The 26,176-nt window shown below is 39.5% G+C and overlaps 1 protein-coding gene across 3 annotated transcripts in view; it reads right to left on the bottom strand.

The window, feature by feature from the left end:
* Window positions 1-26,176, bottom strand: part of LOC144209474 (cadherin-18) — a 91,853-nt gene that overhangs the window by 29,306 nt on the left and 36,371 nt on the right. For all 3 annotated transcript variants that reach the window (XR_013329142.1, XM_077735804.1, XM_077735803.1), the window contains 6 exons: window positions 24,425-24,890; window positions 12,578-12,872; window positions 7,665-7,784; window positions 1,956-2,123; window positions 1,701-1,888; window positions 1,065-1,318 (listed from right to left, as the gene is read on the bottom strand). Coding sequence is in view for 2 of the 3 variants with exons in the window: in XM_077735804.1 (XP_077591930.1) it covers window positions 1,065-1,318; window positions 1,701-1,888; window positions 1,956-2,123; window positions 7,665-7,784; window positions 12,578-12,872; window positions 24,425-24,664 (1,265 nt within the window). In the remaining variant the exon portion in view is untranslated. The remainder of the gene's footprint in view (window positions 1-1,064; window positions 1,319-1,700; window positions 1,889-1,955; window positions 2,124-7,664; window positions 7,785-12,577; window positions 12,873-24,424; window positions 24,891-26,176) is intronic.

The following is a 26,176-nucleotide window of genomic DNA, read 5'->3' as shown; positions in this document are numbered from 1 at the left end:
GCGGGAATATTCGAGGGGGAAGAAGAAAAAAAAAAGGGACAAAGGAAGAAGAACTGCAGTTCTCGTGGGTTGAGAAAGATGACACTTTGGATGCCTGGGAAAATTCTGATGTGAATTACAATGAGTTTGCCAACAGCAGATGTACAATACGTGTGTAGCTTTGGCTAAAGGGCGGGGCTATCTCGACTTGAAGACATAGTAGAAAGATACGGGTAAAGGGAAATAGGGTTTGAGTTTGGGGATTCTGTATTTAAGAGCAGATTTGGTTGGTACTCGGACAATAGATCGCTGGATGTTTAGTGGCCTGGACGTTAGGTCGCCTGGATAATTGGTCTCTCGGACGTTTGGTCACTGGGACGTTTGGTCGCCCGGACGTTTGGTTGCCCGGACGTTTGGTCGCTAAGAGAGAAGTTTAATATCTAAGAGAGAAGTTTATTATCCAAGAGAGAAGTTTAATATCTAAGAGAGAAGTTTTATATATAAGAGAGAAGTTTAATATCTAAGTACTGTTTTATATCTAAGTACTGTTTAATATCTAAGTACTGTTTAATATCTAAGTACTGTTTCATATCTAAGTACTGTTTAATATCTAAGTACTGTTTAATATCCAAGTACTGTTTAATATCTAAGCACTGTTTCATATCTAAGTACTGTTTCATATCTAAGTACTGTTTCATATCTAAGTACTGTTTCATATCTAAGTACTGTTTAATATCTAAGTACTGTTTCATATCTAAGTACTGTTTTATATCTAAGTACTGTTTCATATCTAAGTACTGTTTCATATCTAAGTACTGTTTCATATCTAAGTACTGTTTCATATCTAAGTACTGTTGAAACCAGCTCTCAAAATTATATTCATGAGAAATTAATATCTAAATATCTACTGTTTTCAAGAGTACTTAAATATTAAACAGTACTTTGATATTAAACTCTCTCATGAATAGAATTCTGAGAGCAAGTTTCAATAGTACTTAGATATCCAAATGTCCGAGCACCGGGGAATTCTGTATCTAAAAACAAATTTGGTTTTGGGTGAGGTCTGGTTGACAGATAAATCTTACCTGACGGGACTGTTCCGGCTGTCAGGGTCGCGAGCCGTGACGGCGCCCACCTCGGTGCCGCTGGGCGAGTTTTCATACACGTCCATGATGAAATAATCCAAAGAGAAAACGGGGGCTTCGTCCACATCCCCAACGGTGATTTTAAGCGTAGCCGTGTCCTTGAAGGAGCCCAGGTAGGAAAAACGAGGATCCACGTGGGTGTTGGTACCCTCGATGTGGAGAGTGTAGGTCTTCTTTCTCTCGTAGTTGAGCGGCTGTTGGGGTGAAGTTGAACATTTCATTGTTAACGACTAGGCTAGCTCTTTTAGCTATTTAATTTTTTTGTTTAAATCAGCCGAAAAGCAATTGAAACAGTATTTGAGTACAAATAGAGGCCCAGAATATGTGTGGCTGCTTTTTCTTATGCAGATGTGGGGGTGCTGGAGCCCAGTAAACTGTCTAGAAGGCGGGGCTAACACCCTGAATTGCTTGTCAACCAATCACACTCAAATTTAGATTGTTAAAACGGACTATTGTGAAGTTTTTGGGATGTACGCGTAGAAAACGCCACCCAGAAAAGTATAAAACCCGGAATAAACATTATTTTGGCTGGCTCCAGCACCCCCGCGAACGTAAAAATGAAGCTAGAAGGCTTACCTTTTTGAGGGTGATGATTCCCTCTTTGGTGTCCTTATCATTAGCGATTGAAAACATGTTAGCTCCTTCCGAGTTTATGATGCTATATTTGATATCGGCGTTGACGCCCAAATCTTCGTCATTGGCTTTAATCTTCCCCACCGGTTTTCCCACTTGGGCCGACTCGGGCACGTACTGCTGGTAATTTTCTGTCAATGGAGAAACGGGGGAAGGTGAGGAAGGTCGGCGTGGGAAGGGAACGTGGGCGGGACTTACTTTGAGGGAACTTGGGCGGGTTGTCGTTGACGTCGGTGAGCGTGACGTTGATGACGGTGGATCCCGATAGGCCGCCGACTTGGCCCGCCATGTCTTTGGCCTGGATGACCACGATGTAGTGCTCCCGGGCTTCTCGGTCCATGTTGGCTAAGGCGGTCCTGATGGTCCCTGGAAAGGAAGACATCTTGTTTTAGGTTCGGCAAAGGGGGGTCCAAATTTGAAATCCCTCTGGGCAGGTAACATTGAATCCATTATTAAATTGTCAGCTTTTTTAGCATGTATAGATATAAGTCTGTGACCGGACAATTGGTCGCTGGTCTTTTGGTCACCGGTCAAATAGTGACAGAGAGTTTACTGTTGAAACCAGTTCTCAAAATTATATTCATGAGAGAGAGAGTTTAATATTTAAGAGAGAGTTTAATATCTAAGTATTGTTTAATATATAAGTACTGTTTAATATCTAAGTACATTTGACCGGCGATCAAAAGAGCGGCGACCAAACGTCCAAGCACCATAAAAGTCTATCCAAATCTAAATACTAAGTACATAATTCTCAGTTTTTAATATATAAAATTGGATTTTAGTTTGCCCCTCACAACGTTGCATATTTTTGTTAGGCCCCGCCTCTAACTCCAATCTATTTTAGTTTTCTTGATATCATAGTAACCGTGACCGGACGTTTGGTCGCTGGTTTTTTTGTCCCTTTTGGTTGCCGGTCAAATGTACTTAGATATTAAACAGTACTTAGATGTTAAACAGTACTTAGATATTAAACAATACTTAGATATTAAACATTACTTAGATATTAAACAGTACTTATATATTAAACAGTACTTATATATTAAACAGTACTTAGATATGAAACAGTACGTAGATATGAAACGGTACTTAGATATTAAACGGTACTTAGATATTGAGCAGTACTTATATATTAAACTCTCTCTCATGAATATAATTTTGAGAAGTGCTTCAACAGTAAACTCTCCGTCACCATTTGACCGGCGACCAAACATCCGGCGACCAAACCTCTGAGCACCCATAGCAACATTCAATGTTAAAAACACACCCGAAACAAATAGTAATAAAATAGTAAACCACGGTAATCCTCTCATTTTCAAGGCAACACCTTACGTTTCTGTTCAGAAGCAGCCAGCCTTGACTCAAGGACTTTTTATTACACGAACCATCAGCTCGCTTAAAGCTACATCAACGTGAAGGTGTTTTGTAAAAAAAAAACAGCAATTTAATTTCTAAAACCAAGGCTAAAAAAAACCCTACGTTAATTTACCGCCCTGCAAATAGCCGCCATTACGTGTCCTCCACTTAGAATAACGTCATCACCCTTCTGTCCAACATGACTATATCTTTTTTTTAGCGTCAAGTAGTGAACCGCTGTAATCATACGCTTGACCGAAGATGGCGAGCGTCGGGGAGGAAACGGCGTGATGCTGATGGCCGCCCGCCATTCGGGCTTCCCGCTGACATCGTTGATTGTCTGACAGAACGCTTCGGGGCAAAAATACGCAAGTTTTTGCCACCATGGGAGAAACAAGCTAGCAAGAAGCTAATTAGCATACTGAAAAATTCAAGTTAGCATGAAATTAGACCCTAAAAAAACCCATATAATCATTTATAAAGTCCCCATTGGGTACTCCAGATTTCCGTAGTGGGAGTGGCTATGTGGGCGCTAATTCACGAGCTAACGTGGGGGTGCCGTGACAGTCGAATGAGTGTCTGGTCTTACTCGTACTGGCTCCTTGACCTACTTTTCATGAGGAGTCAACCCAGCTAAGATTACTTTCCATTTGTGAGGTTTTGACGCAGGAATTGATGAACAAATGACCTTTTTCAGTCTAGTGAAAAAGCGCTTTTCATTTAGTCACTTTTGTCCAAGAGAAATTAGGCTTGTCTGGGCTTTTATTGATATGAATAGTAGGAATGAAATGGATTAGAAAGGCTTTTGAGAGGGTGCTTGGAGTCAGGTTTTTTTATTGTAGGATGGGTGAATGATTTGGACATTGAGTGACGTCATTGGTGGGAGTGCAAGTGGTCTGAAAATGGGGAAATATTAATTAAAAGACTAGAAATGAAGGACTGAGGTGCTGTGAATTCTGGGAAATTAGCATAAATTGGCAGAAAAAGGATAGGAATGATCAAAAATATTAAATATTCACTCATTTGGGCTTCCTAGTCAAATGAATTGGACTTCTATGCTAAATGCCATTTTTTAAAGGAAATTTGATGACTGTAAAGGCATATTTATCGTCTTTTTTAACTAACTGGATGCTGCAGTTAATTCAGACAATTTTGAGTTATGTTCCAATTACCGAAAAAAAGTCTGTTTCAAAGGCAAAATGCTCCAAAATCCGGACAAAGTGATCCAATTTTGACCAAAAATGGATCGGACATCTAAAGCCAAAAATAGTGTTCAACATTTAGACAAGTATGTGACCCAAAAATACCTCATAGTGACCAGAAAATAACCCAAAAGGATCGGAAAATGCTCCAAAATCCAAACAAAGTGACCCAACACAAGTAACACAAAAATGCTCCGAAATACGAAGAAAGTGACTCGAATGTAACACAAAATGCTCCAAAATCTGAACAAAGTAACCTGAAAGTAACACAAAATCCTCTAAAATCCAAACAAAGTGACCCAAAAGTAACACAAAATGCTCCAAAATACAAACAAAGTTACCCGAAAGTATCAGAATGCTCCAAAATCCAAACAAAGTGACTTGAAAGTAACAAAAATGCTCCAAAATCCGAACAAACTGACCCAATCTTTACGAAATATGGATCGAACATGCACCCCCTTACACAACATCCAACATTTTACCAAGTACCTGACCCAAAAATACCCCAGAACTACCAGCAAGTAACCCAAAATCCTCCAAAAATCCCCCTTAAAATCCAAACAAAGTCACCCAATCCTACCCAAAAACGAACCATGAACCCACATCCAACATTTAAAGAACTTAACCCGAAAACACCTCCAAATTACCCAAAAAACAATTCCCTCGTCAACATTTCAAAGTTCACCAAGTCCTCCAAAACATTTCCAACTCAAAGCCACAGCACAAATGGAAAAGTTTCAAAACGTAAAAACAAGTTAAGTCTATACTTGTAATAGTTGCGTTTCTATAAATGCCAAGACGCAGCGTGAGCTCCAATTTGCGCCCTTCTCGCCGCTAAAAGCCTATTATTGCCTGTCGCTCGTTTTCCTTCAAAACGCGGCAGGGAACGCCACCATCGCTTTCTTACCGCCTGGTCGTTATTTCAGAGGTTTAACTCCCGAATTTGTCCCCTCCCCCTTCTCGCTCCCGGACTCCTTCGAGCCACAATGGCCGCCGCCGAGTAGTTTTTCCGAATCTCCGACCGGGGCGAAGGGTTAATTTAGAAAATAATTGAGAAGGAGTTGACTTCCTGGAATGGGGGGCCGAGGTGGGTTAGCCTTTTGGCCCAACCTCCCCGCTCTATTAACGTTGATAGCATCGCGCGATCCGCCTCTTTGTCTGGCCTGAAACTTCTAAAGGAGGACAATCTCCCGGGTGAACAAAAAGGATTAGAAGAGATTACTAAAGCGCCCTTCAATCTTCAGTCTTCGGGAATCCCGCTTCGTCCAATTCCGTGTTATCCCAGTGCGCCTAGAGTTAGTTGGCAATCAAAATTACGCTTTTTTTGGGGCGTTTTTGGGGACTTGTCTCGGCTTTGAAGGTAGGGATGTCGCGATAAAAAATTTTCGTTGACGATATGTTGTTTGATAAGTTTTTTTGGGCGATATTATTGCAAAAAAAGCTAGTTTAAGGAGAATTTATCATGATAAAGTACAGATTATACTTTTTTGGGGTGTTTTTGCGGACTTGTCTTGGCTTTGAAGGTAGGGATGTCGCAATAAAATTTTTTCGTTGGCGATATATTGTTTGATACGTTTTTTTGGGCGATATTATTGCAAAAAATGGCTAGTTTAAGGAGAATTTATCATGGTAAAGTACCAATTACACTTTTTTGGGCGTTTTTGCGGACTTGTCTTGGCTTTGAAGGTAGGGATGTCGCGATAAAATTTTTTCGTTGACGATATGTTGTTTGATAAGTTTTTTTGGCGATATTATTGCAAAAAAGAGCTAGTTTAAGGAGAATTTATCATGATAAAGTACCATTTACACTTTTTTGGGGCGTTTTTGCCGTCTCTTTTGATACAAGTTAAGTCAGTGGTGTCAAACATAAGGCCCGCGAGCCAGATCCGGCCCGTCTGGTGTTTTGGTATGGCCCGGGGAAGAAAGCTGCATTGTATAAAAAAATATGAATTTTCTTTAAAATTTGTAGTTCTTGCACTCTCCACTAGGGGCGCAGTGTTTTGGTACGTGCAGACAACATGATTTAACATTTATTTATGTTCTTATGTTATTCTCTTGTTCATAATATATTGTTCATAATGTAAAAGGAAAATTATGTTAATAAACATTTTGATAATTGACTCATTCTTTGCACTAATTATTAGTATTAGTGACTAATATAAAGGAAAAATAAGTGGGCTTATTGTTAGTTCTATGTCATTTTGCAATGAGTTTACTGGTCCGGCCCACTTGACCTCAAATGAAGCTGTATTCGGCCCGCAGACCAAATGTTTGACACCCCTGAGTAAAGTCCTCAAAAAGTGGTCGAACTTGTGTTTGAAAAGTCGGGGTTAAGTACGGTTTTACAGCTTTAAGTTCTTGTTTGGGTTCCTTCCCGGACACAAAAGTCCCCAAGTCAATCTCCAAGCTTCAAGTGGAACACTTTGAAATGGCGCTTTCAAGCCTGGGCGGCTTTAATGTGGGTACGCGCCTTTTCGACAGACGGCAGACAAAGACATGACAAAGATGACAAAGAGGCTGGTGACAATCCATTTTTCACATCACATAAAAGTCGTCCACTTTTGAGATGTGATTTACATTTAAAGGCTTCTCTAAAAAAGATCTTTGCAGGAGCCTGCTGCGACACCCCCGCCACAAAACCCTAACCGCCACCCGCCTCAGTCCGCCGAGAATACTTTTTTTTTTAGGGATTTATGATGAAAAACATGCCACTTTTTGTAGCAACGCACAAGAGTTATTGTCAAAGTCTTCTTATTTACAGCACTGGTGCAAAAGTAATAGAGTACAATTTTTTTTTGTATGGAAAACAGGGCTAATAAAACTAGATTTACGTACCGTATTTTCACGACTATAAGGCGCACCGCATTATAAGGCGCACCCTCAATGAATGACATTTTTTCCATATATAAGGCACACTGTATTATAAAGTGTACTGTGTATTTTTGAGAAATTTTAAGACTTTTAAGTGTGCCTTATACTGGTGAAAATACGGTAATTGCTATTGACTTCTAGGTATGAAGTACACAGTCACCTCTAGAGCCAGCCATTGTTGTTGTTTTGGATTTTTTTGGTATAAAATCTTGCAGTGGGGGAGGAGCTATATGATGGAAGATGTTGTAAACTAAGATGGCATCTGCGTATTTAACAGTTTTGTTTCAGTTCAGGCGTTTTTGTTTTTTTAATATCCGACAGTAGTGGTTCTTCGTTTTTGGTTTTCTGTTTTTTTCCATATATAAGGCGCACTGGATTATAAGGCCCACTGTCTATTTTGGAGAAAATTGAAGACTTTTAAGTGCGCCTTATAGTCGTGAAAATACGGTATGTATTAGTTTGGGGGAAGATGGCTACACACCTGTTTTGGGGTCCACCGAGAAATATGGCTGTCCTTGGAGGATGCTGTAGACGATACGGGCGCTGTTTCCGTACGTGGGATCGTCAGCATCGGTGGCCGTCACTTGTAGAACTGAAGTACCTGAAAAATAAGGACTTAATTAGGATTTTCAAGGCAGTTTGGGGAAGTTCTTTGCTAAATATTGAGGTAGGAATCCATCAGGACACTGATTGGTTTAGACTTGGAACGTTTTGATTGGAAATGGAAGCCGGTATGATGTCCTAATGCCAGGTTTTTGTATTAGATAACTTTATTCGTCCCGTTTTTGGGGAATTTTGTTGTCATAGTAGCAAGAGGGTGAGAATAGAGACACAGAAAAAGACATTTTAGACATAAATAGATAGTTAATAAGTAAGTTAATTAATAAATACATGAACAAATATATAAATAAAAAACTGTTTGCTAGTTTTTAGTAGAGTTTGGGGTCAAGACCAGAAAAACCAAGAAAAAAACAAGACTTTTGGGAGACAAAACTGAGAAAAATCAGTTCTAAATTGAAAAATAATAGAGATAAATAAAAATGAGTCATCCATTCTTGCACTAGTTCTTCCTTAAAACCTGACTTAGGTTCAATTCCCACAGTCGTGCCAAAACCTCTGACCCCAAGACCCTCAAAACAGCACTATAACCCATCCAAAATGTCTTAAAATTTCTCCCTTATTGACCAAAAAATACTACATATTGTAGATAAACATATCCCGTTTTTAAACCCAGCTTCAGTAGCCATGGCCACAAAATAAAACCCACTACTCCAGTGTGTTTTTCAGTAAAATTATCTCCAAACAGAACCACTCTACAAAACATACAATTAATTTAAAGGACACCCTGGGTAAGACGTTAATAGCAACCTAAAAAAAATGCAAGTATTTCTACTGTGTACTCTCCTTTAGGCATTGACCTTCATCTGAAGTAGCACAACCCTCATTTTTTTTCTTCGTCTGCCCTCCAAGACACGAAATGATGACGGCCAGCCGGCGTTTTTATTTACTGTCATGGCGCCGCCAGCTTTTGTGTACCAATTTAACGCTCAGAGTGCGGCCCAGAAAGTATTACAGGCTCCATTAACCCATTGGCGTCTAATTACGCCACCAGGGCGGAGATCACGTGACGTCTGTCGGAGCGTAAAGACGTTCTTTTGCCTCCAGAGGGAGTGCCGAGATATTTTTTTATTTTTATTTTTTTTAAACTGTGATAGGAATAATTATGCATTGCCGTTTTTTTCTTCCGACTCATTAAAAATCAAAACAAAGCCTTGAGCTATTTGAAATGTGAACTTCACGACTGCTACGTGTTTAATCGGAATGGAGGGATGGCAGCAAGTGGATTGGACCTCTATTTGTGATAAATTAACAAAATGATACTAAACAACATCGAGTATGTTTCTGTATTTTGGACAGTAGGGATCTTTGTTAATGCTAGATCGAGGATTAATAACAAATCGTGGATGGGAAATGAATTATCCAATTAAAAAATACAATTTTCAAGAGGAATAGTGACCACATTGGGGAAAATACAGGAAGCAAAGAGAAAATAAACGTGACCGGATGATTGGTCGCCGGTCAAATGGTGACACAGAGTTTACTGTTGAAACTAGCTCTCAAAATTATATTCCTGAGAGAGAGTTTAATATCTAGATACTGTTTAATATCTAAGTACTGTTTAATATCTAATTACTGTTTACTATCGAAGTACTGTTTACTATTGAAGTACTGTTTAATATCTAAGTACTGTTTAATATCTAAGTACTGATTAATATCTAATTACTGTTTACTATCGAAGTACTGTTTACTATTGAAGTACTGTTTAATATCTAAGTACTGTTTAAAATCGAAGTACTGTTTAAAATCGAAGTACTGTTTAATATCGAAGTAGTGTTTAATATCGAAGTAGTGTTTAACATCTAAGTCGTGTTTAATATCAAAGTACTGTTTAATATCGAAGTACTGTTTAATATCGAAGTACTGTTGAAACCAGCTCTCAAAATTATATTCATGAGAGAGTATAATATCTAAATATCTACTGTTTTCAGTACTTAGATATTAAACTCTTTCTTAGTTATTGAACTCTCTCATGAATATAATTTTAAGAGATCGTTTCAACAGTAAACTCTCTGTCACCAAAAGACCGGCGACCAAAAGGGACCAAAAGACCGGGGACTAAAATACCAGCGACCAAAAGACTGGCCACCAAACGTCCAAGCACTGAGAATAAAAGGGCAAATACTTATTGCCAATAAAACATTAGCAGACTTAACACAAGTACACTGCCATTCTAAGTCCAAATCAGCATTGGACTTGTATTAGTAACAAACTACGGAAATAATACAAAACCCCATCAAGCATATTTCTGTATTTTGGCCTGTAGCAACCTTTACTAATACTAAATCACGTATTTACAACAACTTATCTTATCGGAAAAGAATCATCCTCGTCCAAAAATATAGACCTAACGACTAAAATGTGTAAAAATACAGCAAACACCAAGAGAGCAAATAGCCGTTGCTAATAAATGATTAGCAAACATAACACATATTGACATATACATTGTGCCATTGTTAGCTGATATTAACAAACAGATTTCACATTAAAAGATTGGCGGCAAACGTGAGCGACGGCTTGCAATGGAGTCGTTGCCGCCGTCGTGGTGGCGTCGTCGCGCAAGCTAGCTCCCCGTCGATGTCGACATGAATACACATGAGAGCGAGCTGGCACGTATTGACTGTATATTAAGAGGGCGCCCGCGGCTATGTTGATGTTTGCATAATTAATGTGCGTTGGCTCGGCACCGCTTCGGATTTGCCGTGCAGCTGGGAACGGGAAGATAGATGTCAGACGCAATACAAGGTGGATTCTCGCAGACAAATAAATGGACGTTACATTAAAACCACTGGTCGGGTAAAAAGATACCTTGGCAACAGTTTTCAATGTGGAATAGTCAGTGTCGTCCAAGCTAAGGATGTTTTTTTATTGAATATGGCTCACAAGAGTGACTTGAATTCGGTTTTAATTATGTTGCATTTTGGTTTTAGGAATAAGTGGAGGTAGTTGATTGATGATTTTGGTGCTCGGACGTTTGGTCGCTGGACTTTTGGTCGCAGGTCAAATGGTGACAGGGAGTTTACTGTGGAAACCAGCACTCAAAATGTATATTCATCAGAGAGTTTAATATCTAAGAGAGAGAGTTTAATATCTAAGTATTTTTTAATATCTGAGAGAGTTTAATACCTGAGAGAGTTTAATATCTAAGTACAGTTTAATATCTAAGTACAGTTTAATATCTAAGTACAGTTTAATATCTAAGTACTGTTTAATATCTAAGTGCATTTGACCGGCGACCAAAAGACCGGCGACCAAACGTCCGGTCACGATAATTTCCAACCACCAGTTAATTCTTGCATGAATATTAAAATGACATGATTTTCTTGATTTTTTATACCTTGTTCTGAAGAGTTAGCATCAATTTAAATATAAATATAAGTATATTACTTATGGTCATAAAGAAGTAAAATATTTCATCCCGATTGATTTGGGTTCACAACTTCCGATTATCTTTTTTAATGTTCTAAATGCAAAAAAATATGATGATATCCATTAATTGATCTTTAAACATTAGGATCATATTATTTTAACTAATTTAGATCAAGTCCAATCAAAAAGTCATTGAATTTACGACCATTCGCTGCGATAGACATCCGATCCAGTTCAACTGAAATGGAAATCCACAATCAATAACTTCAAATACGCAGTATAAATCCTACAAACCCGATTTAACTCCAATTCCACTCACTTTAAGCATAAAAATGTACCATTTCCCAACCAAACCTAAAATCTAAATACCTTCTTACCAATTCCAATATAACGCAAAACACATTAAAAATTGTAGTCAATCCATGACTTCAAATATGTCATATAAATCCTACAAAACCTGATTTAACTCAATTTTCACTCACTTTAACCAAAAAACATTACTATTTCCCAACCAAATCTAGAATATAAATTACTTCTCCTGGAAGAGGGCAGTTTGTATATAGCAAAACTCATTAAAAATGCACAAAAAAATCTTATCCGCCTTCCCTCCTGAAACCATGTAACAGGCCAGAATCCGAATTTGACCTCCACCCTAAACACATTTCTCAAACTTGTACAACTACAGTACAAAAACTGTAAAAAAAAAAGCCAAGCAAGAAGTCGACTTTTTAAGCAGGCTTCAAGCGAATTACCTTTAGAGTGCTTCAAGGTCCCCTATTTTATCATCCCTGTATGGATAGCGCAAAAAAAGTTGCTATGCGATGTGATCTGCACCACCACAGACGAAGTAGAGGGTCATCCACACAAAAAAAAAAACACATATACATAAAAAAGTCTGGAGGAAGCATTCGCATTTCACCGCCTACGCCATTGAACTACTTGTTCCAGAACCACATTTGTCCATGTCACCACCTCAAAATCTCCAATTCTATCTGCAAAGCATTAAAAAAAATACATATAGGACACCAACAATCTGTTAAATTGGAGTCTATCATCACTTCAGGGACTTTTTTGATTGAATTTGATAGATTTAAGCTTTGTTTTGTCAAATAAATGCTCTCAAAAAGCATAAAAAATTTAGTTTAGCTCAGGGGTGGGTAAACGTTTCAGCCTGGAGGCCATATTGACTTTAAAAATTTGACAGATGCACAAGAAAACATATAAAAAAGTGCATTCGTTAACAGTACTTATGAAACATAGCCTTATATTGATGATTATTGTCTTATTATTCTTGTATAATGACAAATAAAGCATTTAATTCAATTCAATTCAAACCACACAATCAATACGAGGTAAAGGATAGTCCCGCCCACTTGTTGACATGTTTCACCCCGCCCCCTTACTTACCAACGTCGGACATTTCCGGCACGGTGGCTACGAACGGTCCGTCGGGAAACTGTGGCGCATTATCGTTGATATCTTGGACCTTGATGATGAATTCCGACTTTGGTTCTAGCGCCTCTTCAGTATGGCGGTCCAGAGCTTGAGCGTGTAGTACGTAATGCGACTTCTTCTCACGGTCCAGACTCATGGTGGCGTGGATGTCCCCCGTCACTTCGTTGATCAGGAAAATGGTTCCGGCACCCTCGCCGCTTAGGATGTAGCGTACCGTTCCGTCACCCTTGTCGGAGTTGGAGTGAAGCTGGAAGAGAAGAGGAAAGGGAGGTTGGAATTTGTTCAAATTTGTTCTTCCTGGTTCTAAACTGGGGAACCTTTTTGAAAGAGAGAGCCATAAATAATTTCTATTTTCAAATTGTATTTCTTACGAGTCATACTCACTATTTAAAAGTCGAAATACATGAAGTTTTGCAGTCACTTTATCACTATTAAAGTACTTTTGACAGTTTATACCGGGGAGGGGTGGTTTTGCAGAGGTGAAAAAGGCACGTAAAATAGGTGAAAAATGTTTCCATATTTCAGCTAAGGGGCCATATACACCCATCATAAGAGCCACATGTGGCTCCCAAGCCATAAGCTCCCTACCCCTGTTCTAAACTGACAATCTTGGTGAGGCTCCGCCTTTATATTTAGTATATAGGAAGTCTCACATGGTATTTTGACGTAAATTCCGACCCTTAACGCAAAAATCCGACTTACGGTGCCGAAACCCGGGACAATCCACACTTTGTGATTGACAACCGGCACAGAGTGTCCGCCACTGTGGGGATAGACTCTGACTCAGCCATGAAACAAACAAGGATCAAGAGGGTTTTGATGGTTTTGAGGCGCTAGATTACAAGTGAATCCTCGGATGCATCATTGGACCGCATCCAATTACAGTTCCTACACTCAATTTTCTTTAAAAGTCCTTCCACGGCACTTTTTTTTTTACCCAAGCCCACACGGTATTGACTGAGATTGCTTTTAGCTAAGGACACCTAGCCTGACTGTAGTTCATATTTATCGACACACTCTCGCAGAATCGATTGACGATGTGAACGCCCTGCATGAAGATGAATGCGGGCTTTTGTAATGGCCGACGTGGGGGGACGTTTTACTGATGAATGAGAGTTGAGGATAGCCTGTTTTTTTACCGTTAGATGACAAATTTTGATGCTATTTCAAAATTCTACCTGGTTTCAGAACATCAAGTTGTAGTCCCCTAATTTTCTCAATCCATTTCAAGTGATCAATTTAGACGTCCGATCCAATTTGACCGATTATTACCAGTCCTTCCAGTCAAACTGGATTAAATATAAATACAGCTAACAAGTTCTGACTTAAAAACATAGAAAAACCCAATCTTTCTCAACCGATCTGACCTTTTCAGCCCCCATTTCCCATCACCCAATCATATCTGGCACATTTCTAGTTAGTAATCGTAAAAGCTCTCCATATTTCTTCTTTTCAAAGAAGGTATGCTAATTTTTTTTTTTTTTATGGACGCCCCGAGTCGTATATTCAACGGAAGACAGTCTACGGATTCCCGACTTTGAACCCTTGATCATTTAATTTATTTTCCATGCGGCGTACCGGCGATTGTTTCTCGGCAGGGTTGTCTAGTTCGTGCCGGGGCGCGAGAAAACGAGCCCACCATGGCATCCCGAGTGGTAATTATGGTCTGGTCTTGTCTGGCCCCTTCCGTCACGCCATTTTGCCTGTTTTTCTTCGCCTTCCTTCCCTTCTAAGTGCCTTTCAAAGGGAGGGGAAGCCTCAAGTTTGAATGAATAATTTATACGGCCGTACCAATGTTTATCTTCCGGGCCCTCCAAAGACTCGCGTAGGAGCTCGTTAGGGATGAGACGGAGGTGCGCCGAAGAGCGCCAAAAGCGCCACCGGGACGGGAAAACAAACCAAAGTGTATGTGGGGAAGATTTCACATTGAAATGCTGAGTGGGGGGGAGGGGCTAGTTTTGCTGTTGCGGGGGAGGAGGGGCAAGTTTTAGTGCTGCGGGGTTGTGTTTGATTTTCATTTGTTATGAGAGAAAATATGGCGTTAAGTTGATTTATGAAGGTCTTGGGGTACGAAATGGGGATATTTTGACTCTAGTTAAGAGAGAAAATCCAAGTTACAACAAGTGGAATTTGAAGCAGATAAATTGACATATTGAATTTGTAGTTATGATGGAAATGCTGTCTGATTGGCTGTTTCCTAAAAACCATGCTAGCTTCTAATTGGCTAGGAGTAACGAATCTGGTTTTATGACCATGGGATGTTTTTTATTTTGATTTTAATGCAATATTGTGGAATATTTTGGTACTTGTGAGTCACAGATAACATCCTGTTTTTTGTGAGCTCGGGTCGGGCTGACCTACCAAAAGTTTTGGCCAATCAGCTTATAAAAGACGCCGAATTTTGCAATAAAACAGGTCTTGTCTTCTATCTGGAACTGGAACATAATGTCCATTTTGTCCAAAGTCCATTAATAACTGAGCTAATGCTACTGGGGCCATATTTGAAGTAACATAGCGTCTTATATTATTTCTAAGAGTTTAAATAGCATGTCAAAACTTCAATTTCCAAAGCATCTTGCCAAAAATACTCCCCCTCCATCCAATCCGAGTAATTTAGTACACCCGAACATTAGCACTCACCATTAGCATGAGTCATTACGGCTAGTCATTAGCAACCAGGCAGCCATCAAGAGCGCTTTTGCGGTTCCTCAAAAGCTTTGAGGCTGCCTGACCTGGCACTTCTTATTTACGTCCTTAATCACAGCTGAAAGAAAAACTTTGTCGCATTATTTCAAATCCCGTTTGGCCGCCATGATTACTTTTGCTCAGGCAGAAAATTACACAAGCGCTCAGCTAAGAATATGAAACAAAACCCACGCCCATGTATCAATCAAGCCGCCGGCTGTTTAGAACGGCCGATTTCTCGGCCAAATGGCGTCAACCCATAGTGACGTATGACCCCTAAGGTAGAAAACCGAAAAACAAAGCTTAGCGTTGGACTTTGTGTTCCCCTCCGCGTGCGACTTGAAGGATCTGAGTGATGGCGAGCAGCTGGCGGCCGGCAGGCGATACGTTTGGAGGGGGACTTAAAAAGATGGGCCCCGTCGGGAACGCCGCCTCGTAATTTTATCAGGTGCTCGAGGGAGCGGCATGGCGGTAAAGGCACGAATACGGCGCGGTGGGGCGTACTGCTTTGCTAACACGCGATCGGGCTAAGGCTTTAGCCGGGTTGAATTTAGAGATGGAGGTTTCAGGTCTAGGTTAGAGTGAAGACAATGAAACGCAAAACCAAAAAGCCAGGAAGTGACTAAGGTACATAGAAAACATCCCGTCCAATCAGCTGTCAGGCTCTTTAACAAAACAAGTGTTAAGACCTACTGTATGTATGCATGTACATCTATGTGAATCTATGTATATATGTGCTTATATATGTATGAGTCTGTATATATGTGCTTATATATGTGTGTATATATGTGCTTAGATATATGTATGTGTATGAATATATGTGCTTATATATGTATGTGTATGTATATAAGTGCTTATATATGTATATATGTGCTTATATATGTATGTGTATGTATATATGTGCTGATATATGTATGTATATGTATATATGTACTTATATATGTATGTGTATGTATATATGTGCTTATATACATGTATGTGTATGTATATATGTGCTTATGTATATATATGTGTGTGTATGTATGTATATGTATGTGTATACCCTATATATATATATTTCAGCAACATGCTTATTTATTTATGTATATTTAATCATGTATTTATTTATTAACTTAACGTATTACCTATCTATTTATGTCTAAAATGTCTTTTGCTGTGTCTGTATTCTCACCCTCTTGCTACTGTGACAACAAAATTTCCCGAATACGATATCAATAAAGTTATCTATCAAATAAATCAACTAAAACACACCAAAGGTGAATCAGAAATGACTAAAATCAAAAGCAAATGACCCAAAATCGACATCAAGTCAGGAGGAAACTACTAGATTGCCAACCAGATACAGTAAAATGTAGTCTTAAACCAATCAAGTAGCATAACATATATATTCTTCTCTGCTATGATGACTGCTACTTGGACACCTGGGACCTAAAATTCAACAAGAATTTGACTTCTCAACCACAAAATACCATTTGTATTCCTCTCCATTATGTGACTGATGCACCCCAGTTTCATTTTTTCTTTAAAAAAACACTGCACCACAAATAGGTTCTAAACTGGAAACGGGTGTCAGTTCAGTGGAGACAGTTTACGTCTCCGCATATTGAAGGTAGAAAAAAGTCCATGTCCCACTCGGGCCATGTCGGGTGCACTTGATTATCGTGGCTCAGTGGGCCGTCTCCGAGGAAGGACCGGCAGGAAAGACGGCAGGCGGGCGGCCGTTCTGTCAAGAACATTTTTAAGCCCCGCAAGGTGTCCCGTAATCCTGCCTGACACCTTTCCGGGAGGGCCAAGGCGTTTGGGGGAAATGACGCCTGACCACTGGAAGATGCTACAAAAAGGAGGAAGACTTCTACTAAAGTGAAACTCCATTTTAGCCGTCATTGTGAGAATTGGCATTTGATTTATTTTTTTATTGAATGTCACGCTTTGAATGACAGCCCAGATTTTATTTTTTTCGTCTTTTGGGAACAGGTGTCGAAAAGGCGGCCCGAGGGCCAGATCAGGACCGGCACCTCACTTTGCTCGGCCCTCGAAGTGCGTGACCAGATGTTTGGTGGCCGGACATTTAGTCGCCGGACATTTGGTCGCTCAGACTTTTTGCCGCCCAGTCTTTTGGTCAAACGTCCGGCAACCAATCGTCCGGCGACCAATCATCCAGTGACCAAAAGACTGGGCAACCAAACGTCCAGCCGACCAAATGTCCGGCGACCAAAAGACCGGGCAACCAAACGTCCGGTCGACCAAACGTCCGGCAACCAAACGTCCAAGTACCCTCAGTGTGTCAGTGAATGGACATTGTTATTGAAATGAAAATATATTTCATAACTAATAATAATTATTATCAATTATTAGTTATGAAATTATTTGATTCTAGATATTTTTCATAACTTGGATTTTTGGTAAGCAGAGCAGTACTTTATATGCAAATTCTGTCAATCATTTCACAGTATCTTAATTTTTTATAAACCATATTCATGCAATTATTAATAATATTATTATTAATTTCATAACTAGAGCTACAACTTCCCACTTTTCACATTTAAAATAGTTAAACGACAGTTACAAATTCATTTTCTCCAAATATATCGACTGACTTTCATTACTCACGAGGAAAAACTAATAATTAAAACAGGAAATATTGACACAAATAAGCAAATCTAAAGGCTTCTTCCGATTGGACGGAGCGGTCGCCACCGGCCCGGACAGGTCACGTCCTTCCTCGCATTCTCTGGGCGGAGAACGGCAGTGACGACCATGTTTTATTCATCCGTCTGAGAGCGTGCGGCGCCGTGACAGAATCAGGCAACTGTCACGGCGCGCGCAAGGGGGTGACGCAGCGGCCCGAAAGACAACACGAGAAGACGACGCAAGTATGTAAATGTCAAAACCAGGCGGAGCCGCTATGGGTTTTTTATTTAATATTTTGCCTTGTCAAAATTCTCTGCTGGGCGCCAAACGGCAGCCAATCACGGTCCACCTTTGAGCTTCTTCGGAACAAGAAAGCCAATCGTTGCATTTTTCACGACGAGAACAAAGAGAATGCCAAAGCAGGACTTGGCGCATTTGCTAACGAGGACTTCCTCTTTTTGATTTAATGCCTAAACACTATTCTGTCAAACAGATCCGTGAATCGGTAACAGGTTCGGAGCGCTTGACATGTGTCAAAGTGGAGGCCCGGGGGCTAAATCTGGCCCGCCATATGATTTTGGGTGGCCCGGGAAAGTCAATCATGAGTGCCGACTTTCTGTTTTAACATCAAATTAAAATGAAGAGTATAGATGTATATTCAATTTCCTGATTTCCCCCCTTTTAAATCAATAGTTGTAATTTTTAATCCATTTTTTTCTGTGTTTTTAGTTCAAAAATAATTTTGTAAAATCTAAAAAAATATTTAAAAAAAGCTAAAATAAATCTTGTTTTAGATCTATAAAAAACTGAATATTCAGGGATTTTAAACCAGTTCTTTTAACCCATTTATATAAAAAAATAGAAATATTTTATCCCACAAAAAACCTGAAAAATCGAGTTAACATTCTGTTTTAGGATCAAATTAAAGTGAAGAGTATAGATGTATATTAAATTTCCTGATTTTTCCCATTTTAAATCAATAGCTGTCATTTTTAATCAATTTTTTCGTGTTTTAAGTTCAAAAATCATATTGTAAAATCTAAAAATATATATCCAAAAACCTCAAATAAACATTGTTTTACATCTACAAAAAACCTGAACATTCAGAACTTTTAATCCAGTTCTTTTAATCAATTTATTAAAAAAAATCTACATATTCTATCTAAAACAGTCCGGCCCACATGAAATCAAGTTAACCTTAAAGCAGCCCGCCAACCAAGTCTGACAACCCTTCTGCTAAGCTCAAAAAAAAAAAAAACGAGTTGGCTAATTTGTCCCGTTTCCAAAAATGTCTCCATACGCAGTATTTTCAAAGCACAACGTGACGTGGAATCAACCCAAGACGTTTGGGCGGAATCCCGACAAACAAAAGCGGCAAAATCCTTGACGGAGGTTGGAAAACAAACACGAGGACGTTTTGGCTGTGCGGCGGCGTAACAAATCTTGGCCTAATTGAGGGTCCTCCTGCCCTGCTGGCCACTTAGAGCGCCAGCCATCAGCCCTGGCGCACCTCATTAAATGTTTATTTATTTAATTTTTCTTCTTATTTGCGCAAAGCATCTGGAGGCCGCGTCTGGAGGCCGCGTCTATGGGAAGGCGCGGATCAAATGGATTCTGCAATGTTTTCTCTTGCAGCCATGAGCTGTTCAATTTTGCGCCTTTTAGCCAAAGAGCAGGAATCAATATACCATATGGCTTGTGTAGATATACACACACATGCAAGCATATACTCTAACATATGGATCTTATATACGTATATATCTTTGGATATGTATGAATATATGTATGTTTCTGTGTATGTATATGTATATATGTTAAGACCAACCATGTGTGTGTATATATTTTTTTTATATCTATATTTTATATATCTATACTACATATAAAACTACAAACTCAACTACAACTTCAACTACAATTACAACAACTACAACTAAAACTACAATTACAACTACAACAACTACAACTGCAATTACAACAACTACAACTGCAATTACAACAACTACAACTGTAATTACAACAACTACACCTACACAGTAGAGTACACAGTACAGAGTACACAGTACAGAGTACACAGTACAGAGTACACAGTACAGAGTACACAGTACAGAGTACACAGTACAGAGTACACAGTACAGAGTACACAGTACAGAGTACAGAGTACAGAGTACAGAGTACACAGTACAGAGTACACAGTACAGAGTACACAGTACAGAGTACACAGTCCAGAGTACACTCTACACAGTACAGAGTACACAGTACAGAGTACACAGTACAGGGCACACAGTACAGGGTACACAGTACAGAGTACACAGTACAGAGTACAGAGTACAGAGTACACAGTACAGAGTACACAGTACAGAGTACACAGTACAGAGTACACAGTACAGAGTACACAGTACAGAGTACACAGTACAGAGTGCACAGTACAGAGTACACAGTACAGAGTACACTCTACACAGTACAGAGTACACTCTACACAGTACAGAGTACACTCTACACAGTACAGAGTACACTCTACACAGTACAGAGTACACTCTACACAGTACAGAGTACACTCTACACAGTACAGAGTACACTCTACACAGTACAGAGTACACAGTACAGAGTACACAGTAAAGGGCACACAGTACAGGGTACACAGTACAGGGTACACAGTACAGAGTACACAGTACAGAGTACACATTACAGAGTACACAGTACAGAGTACACAGCACAGAGTACACAGCACAGAGTACACAGCACAGAGTACACGGTACAGAGTACACAGTACACAGTACAGAGTACACAGTACATATAGTACATGTAGTACATAGTAGATAATAGATAGTACATATAGTACATATAGCACATATAGCATATATACACGTTTACATATATATATAAATAATGGAGACTGGATAGTTTATCAAGCGTGTCAGATCTTGGACCACATTGGCGCTTATGGCCGTCCACGCCCGGGGAGTTCGGCACCGTGGCTTTACTCGAGCGACTCCATCAAAGCACCCCCGCATTAGAATGTCAACCTAACGCCATTCGCCCGATGGGATGGGCGATATGGGCCTCCCACTCGTGCCGACTTCAAAGGTCTTTGTAAAAGTGCGGAAAACAAGTCGCGATTCAAACCAAGTTAGCCCCTCCCCCTCACGGTTAATCGATTCCGTGCTCGGAATGTCATTTCTGCGCCATCCATCCTCTTGACAGAAAAGTCAATTAATTAGCGGGCCCCTCGATGATGGTCTGAACCGTGTCTGAATTTCCAGTCCGTCTATTTTTGAATGAAATTATTGGTTCAAATGGGAATCTGCCTCCAATTTTACTCGCTTCGCCGACATCGGGCTCGACGTGGCGACTTCCCGACTTGTGCAAGCCAGTCTGGAAAAGCGTGGGTGTTCCGGGGAAGCGCAGTAGGGACTGAGTCACCGCCATGCCGCTTACAGAACCAGCAAAAAACAAAACCCAAAGGTGGCCGCTGTGTTTTTCTGACTCAGCAAGTGCGCAACTACAAACCTTGCACGTCTTACATCACTGCAATGCCAACAAATGCTAGAAAACTTTAAACTTGCCTTCTGTTTCTCTCTAATTCAGATCATTAACCCATAAAAAGTGTACAAATAAAGCTTCACAATCACAAATACTTGGCGGGAGAAACATTTAAATGCCTATGAATATTTCTGATGGAAAAAAAGGTTCCAGACCCACGTGTATTCAACATTGTCACCTATATATGTGCCTTTGTCACCTTTGCAAAACCGTCCCCTGCCTGGTATAAACTGTCAAAAGCCAGTTCAAGACTTTTTTTGGACCTATTCAAAACATGGCCCATCAAAGTGCAAACTTTGGACCATTTTGACCCATTTAAGAGCACTTTTTATGAATGATATTTCACCCATTTCATGATGCTATATTGATGACAACAAAGGCATATAATTTGATTTGATAGAAAGTTGTCACATCCTATAAGACTAGGCATTCTTTTCAAACTATACAACAAAATGTTGGTTTTCATGAAGTGGAAAGTTTTCTTCAATACTAAGTGTCCTGCGAGTGCAATCAGTGGATTGGCATCAACCTTCTTACCTATGTTTGAACCAATGGCTTGCAAAACAAAAATCTCCCTGCTATAAACTATCAAGAGCCAGTTCAAGACTTTTTCTTTTGACCTATTTCAAACATGGGACAACATAGTGCAAACTTTGGAGCATTTGGACTCATTTAAGAGGACCATTTATGAATGATATATCACCCATTTCATTCTGCACAGCTGTGTAATGATGACAAAAGAGGCTTTTGATTTAATATAGGGTCATAACATCTTGTAAGACCTTCAAACAATTCCACAAAATGTTGGCTTTCATAGAGAGGAAAACTTTCCTCAATACTAAGTGTCCTGCGAGTGCAATCAGTGGATTGCCATCACCTGCTTTTTGCAGCCCAACCCCCATCGCTTCAAGTTTGTAAGTCAGCTCAGCTCTTTTGATGCTGGTCAATGCTTGATGGAGAAATAATGCCCTCCCCCACCCACACTACCTCCCGACACCATCCATTCAACTTTTTCACCTATGTATATCCCTTTTTCACCCCTGCAAAACCACCCCTGCCTGGTATAAACTGTCAAAAATACATTAAAAGTGATAAAGTGACTGAAAAATGTCATATATTTTGACTTTTAAATTGTGAGTATGGCTCATAAGGAATAACATTTGAAAATGGGAATTGTTTATGGCTCTCTCTTTCAAAAAGGTTCAATGAACGGCAAGTAGAAAGTTAGCCCAAAACAAACAAAAACAGAATCAAGATAGCAAACCAACGAACAACAGGGTTTGTTTTTGGTATTTTTCCAATTTTAGGCGTCTTATCCTCCTTACTCGTCGCTGCTTGCCAAAAATTCTTCTTTCATGGGATTACGCGGTTCAAAGTTACGGGCGGCGTAGTAAATTGGATCTTCACGTAGTAACGTTAGCAAAACACACACTTTTTACGCTATTTCATTCATCAGAGCTCCCAAAAGCCAGCCAGGATACCCATGTATTAGCCGTCGCTATGCTAACGTAGCGCTCAGAAAGACATTTTCACAATCGGAAGACTTAACCGGCACCCTACCGACGAAAAACACCAGGACCGTCTTTGAAATGACGGCTCGAGAGCCCCCCTGGTTGGGTTCTAGGATGCTCCACGTGGAGTTAATCATAAGGAATACATTAGGGCAAATGCGCGTTCTGCCGGGCGGACTAATGACGGAAAAACAAACGCCATGGCGGAGCTCTATTTCAACATCAGAAGAAGAGAGGGAGGCTGACGTTGCGATTTTTGGCGGCGTCGGCTCGGGGCTACCGCGTGGCCCAAAATGAGGGACGTCAGCAAAAGCGAACCCTACGGGCCGGAAAAATTATTTAGAATTGTTGTCTGGTGAGGGAGCGTGTCTAATCTGGAGCTGGTGACCGATGCAAGAAATAAGGGAGGCGGGGCTAGTAAAGTCATGACATAACAAATGATTTGCAGACATTGAAATGGGTCAAAATTAATTAGGTTATTAGATAATTTGGTAAATGCAATTTGGTTTTTGTACCTACTTATTTAGGTAAGGACTTATTTAATTTTCACTACTTATGTTGACTACTACCTACGTATTATGTTAACTACTACCTATGTATGATGTGGACTACTACCTATGTATTATGTTGACTACTACCTATTTATTATGTTGACTACTATTAATGTATTATGTTGACTACTACCTATGTATTATGTTGACTACTACTTATGTATTATGTGGACTACTACTTATGTATTATGTTGACTACTACCTACTTATTATGTTAACTACTACTTATGTATTATGTTAAATACTTATCTATCAATTACCTCTTTATTATTATGATTTATTGATTATTTTATCTGTTTATTTTTTGTCATTTGTGCACTTTTCTACATATTTATGTTGTGACTAGCTATTCTGTTGACTACTTATTTATTGATTAATTATTGTTATTATTTATTGATTATTAATTAGTTTGTTATTTATGCACTTTACTACTTATTTATATTCAGACTACTTATTGTGTTGACTACTTTGTTAATTACTTATTTATACCATTATTTATTGGTCATCTTTCTATTAGTTATTGTTTATCGATTAATTGTTGATGCGTTATTGTTATTATTCATTGATTCTTAATTAGTTTGTTGTTATTTTTGCACTTCACTAGTAAATTATGTTGTGACTACTTATTAGATTGACTACTTTTATATTTATTAGATTAGATAACTTTATTAATCCCGTATTTTTCACTCTCACAGTAGCAAGAGAATACAGACACAGCAAAATACATTTTAGATTACTACCCATTATTCATTGAATACTTATTGTTATGAATTATTTTTCTGTTTGTTGTTGTTATTGGTGCACTTGGTGGCAAAGTTCTAAATCTCTTTATGCTTGTATAATGACAATAAAAGCATTGAATTCAATGAAATATTTCTTACCTTTCCGACATACTGCTCCTCCGTCCCCATGTGTTCTTCTAAAACAAAGAATTGGTTCCAAATCCAGCCACGTTTGGGCCTATGGTGCACCTCCGTCTCCCCGTTGCTCTGGTTCCTAGCGGGGTTACGAGCCGGGGCCCTGGCGGGCGGATGATGGCTAGCCCCCTGGACCCCCCGGATAAAGCAGAGGCACAAGAGGACGGGGCAAAGCCCGCCGCCGCCGCTTCCGGCTATCCTCATGGCGCCGTGTCGTAAAACGATCCGTAATTTCCTGGCAGCCGCCACCGCTGCCCGACTCTGGCTTTAAATCCCCGGCGGCGGGAGGAGAGCGGTCCCGGTAAATCCAGGGGAGGTCATGGTCCCGAGAACCCGGGTGTTTTTTTTTACATTATGGAAGTTTCCCCTCTGATGACGTGGCCGATTTTAGTCGAGGTGGAAGTTAATCCTAGATGACATGGCGGATATCCTAAAGAAGGGAAAACAACAAATGAGGGATTAGCACTTGGTATACAAGTTACTGTATTTTTACCACCAAAACGGGGTCACCAATTTGGGAGGGCAATTTTTTTTATTTAATCTGAAACAGAACAAATTTACCTGAAAGTAACAATAGCAAAATTAGAGATAAACAGGCTAAATAGGTTAGCATAAGACTTTGTTAGGGTTAGTTGTGGTTCTGGTTGGTCCTTTAATAATCAGCCTTTGTCTGTCTATTTAACTCCCCGTGTTTTGGTTGGTTAGTTTGCTGTACACCTCGTGTCCATCTGGGCTTCCTTTGATAATCAGCCTTTGTCTGTCTATTTAAACTCCGTGTGTCATTGTCAGATCATCCAACTGGTTTAAAACATGTCAGGTTTCCATACCAAGTCTTAATTTTATTACTTGATGCCAAGTTCTTGTTATTTTCTGAAGATTCCTGCTTTTAAGTATAATTAAAGTTTTGTGAGAGCACTCCTTCCAAGGCTTCCAAGCTCCTATACTATATTCCACGAGTTCTAACGCAGTTTTTTTGGAAAACCGTAGCCATAAGTGGTGAGAAAATACTAATACATATATATGTCATACTTGAATGTATATTGCAGGCCAAGGCAAACTATTTATTCTATTTAGATTCTGGAAAAAAACTGTCTTTAAACATGACTTAGAATTAGACATTTAAAATCTGAATCTACAAGATGAATTCAAAGAAAATGCCGGATTTTCGTGGAGGATCCGTTCATGTCGGCGCTGTAATCGGAGCGAGAGCAGCAGGTTTTAAAACGTAGCTTAGCGCTAATCGGTCCAGACAAGGTTTCAAATGTCAGCTGTCGGATTGGACGGCTAGCGCACCAAAACGCCATCAGGCCACTTTCGGGGTCAACAGGTTATCTAAACCCTTAATTAAGAACCTAATTTACCTGAAAATCAGATTTTAAAAACCGAAAAAACAATTTTTAAATGTTAATCTTGTCCAATTGTTAAAACTGACCCTCAAATCTACATTTAAACCCATTGAATTTGAACCGTACATATAAATCCGACATTTTTAGACTTATTTTGGAACATGAATTTTCAATTTGATTTATTTTAAAAGTCTATTTCCCCCAAACAAGTACGTCAGTCAGACTTTTTCCTAAATATAAATTGTACTTAGCGAGTAGGAAAGCTCTTTTATCAAGATCAACTTTGTGGAAGTTGTCACCGAAGCTCATTTAGAAACAAATAAACCCTGGCGTACGTACGAGTATGTAGCGTAGTATCGGATACATTTAT

This window comes from Stigmatopora nigra, chromosome 16 (genome assembly GCF_051989575.1).
Source record: "Stigmatopora nigra isolate UIUO_SnigA chromosome 16, RoL_Snig_1.1, whole genome shotgun sequence".
Taxonomy (NCBI): domain Eukaryota; kingdom Metazoa; phylum Chordata; class Actinopteri; order Syngnathiformes; family Syngnathidae; genus Stigmatopora; species Stigmatopora nigra.
This window is presented reverse-complemented; position numbering and strand designations above follow the sequence as displayed.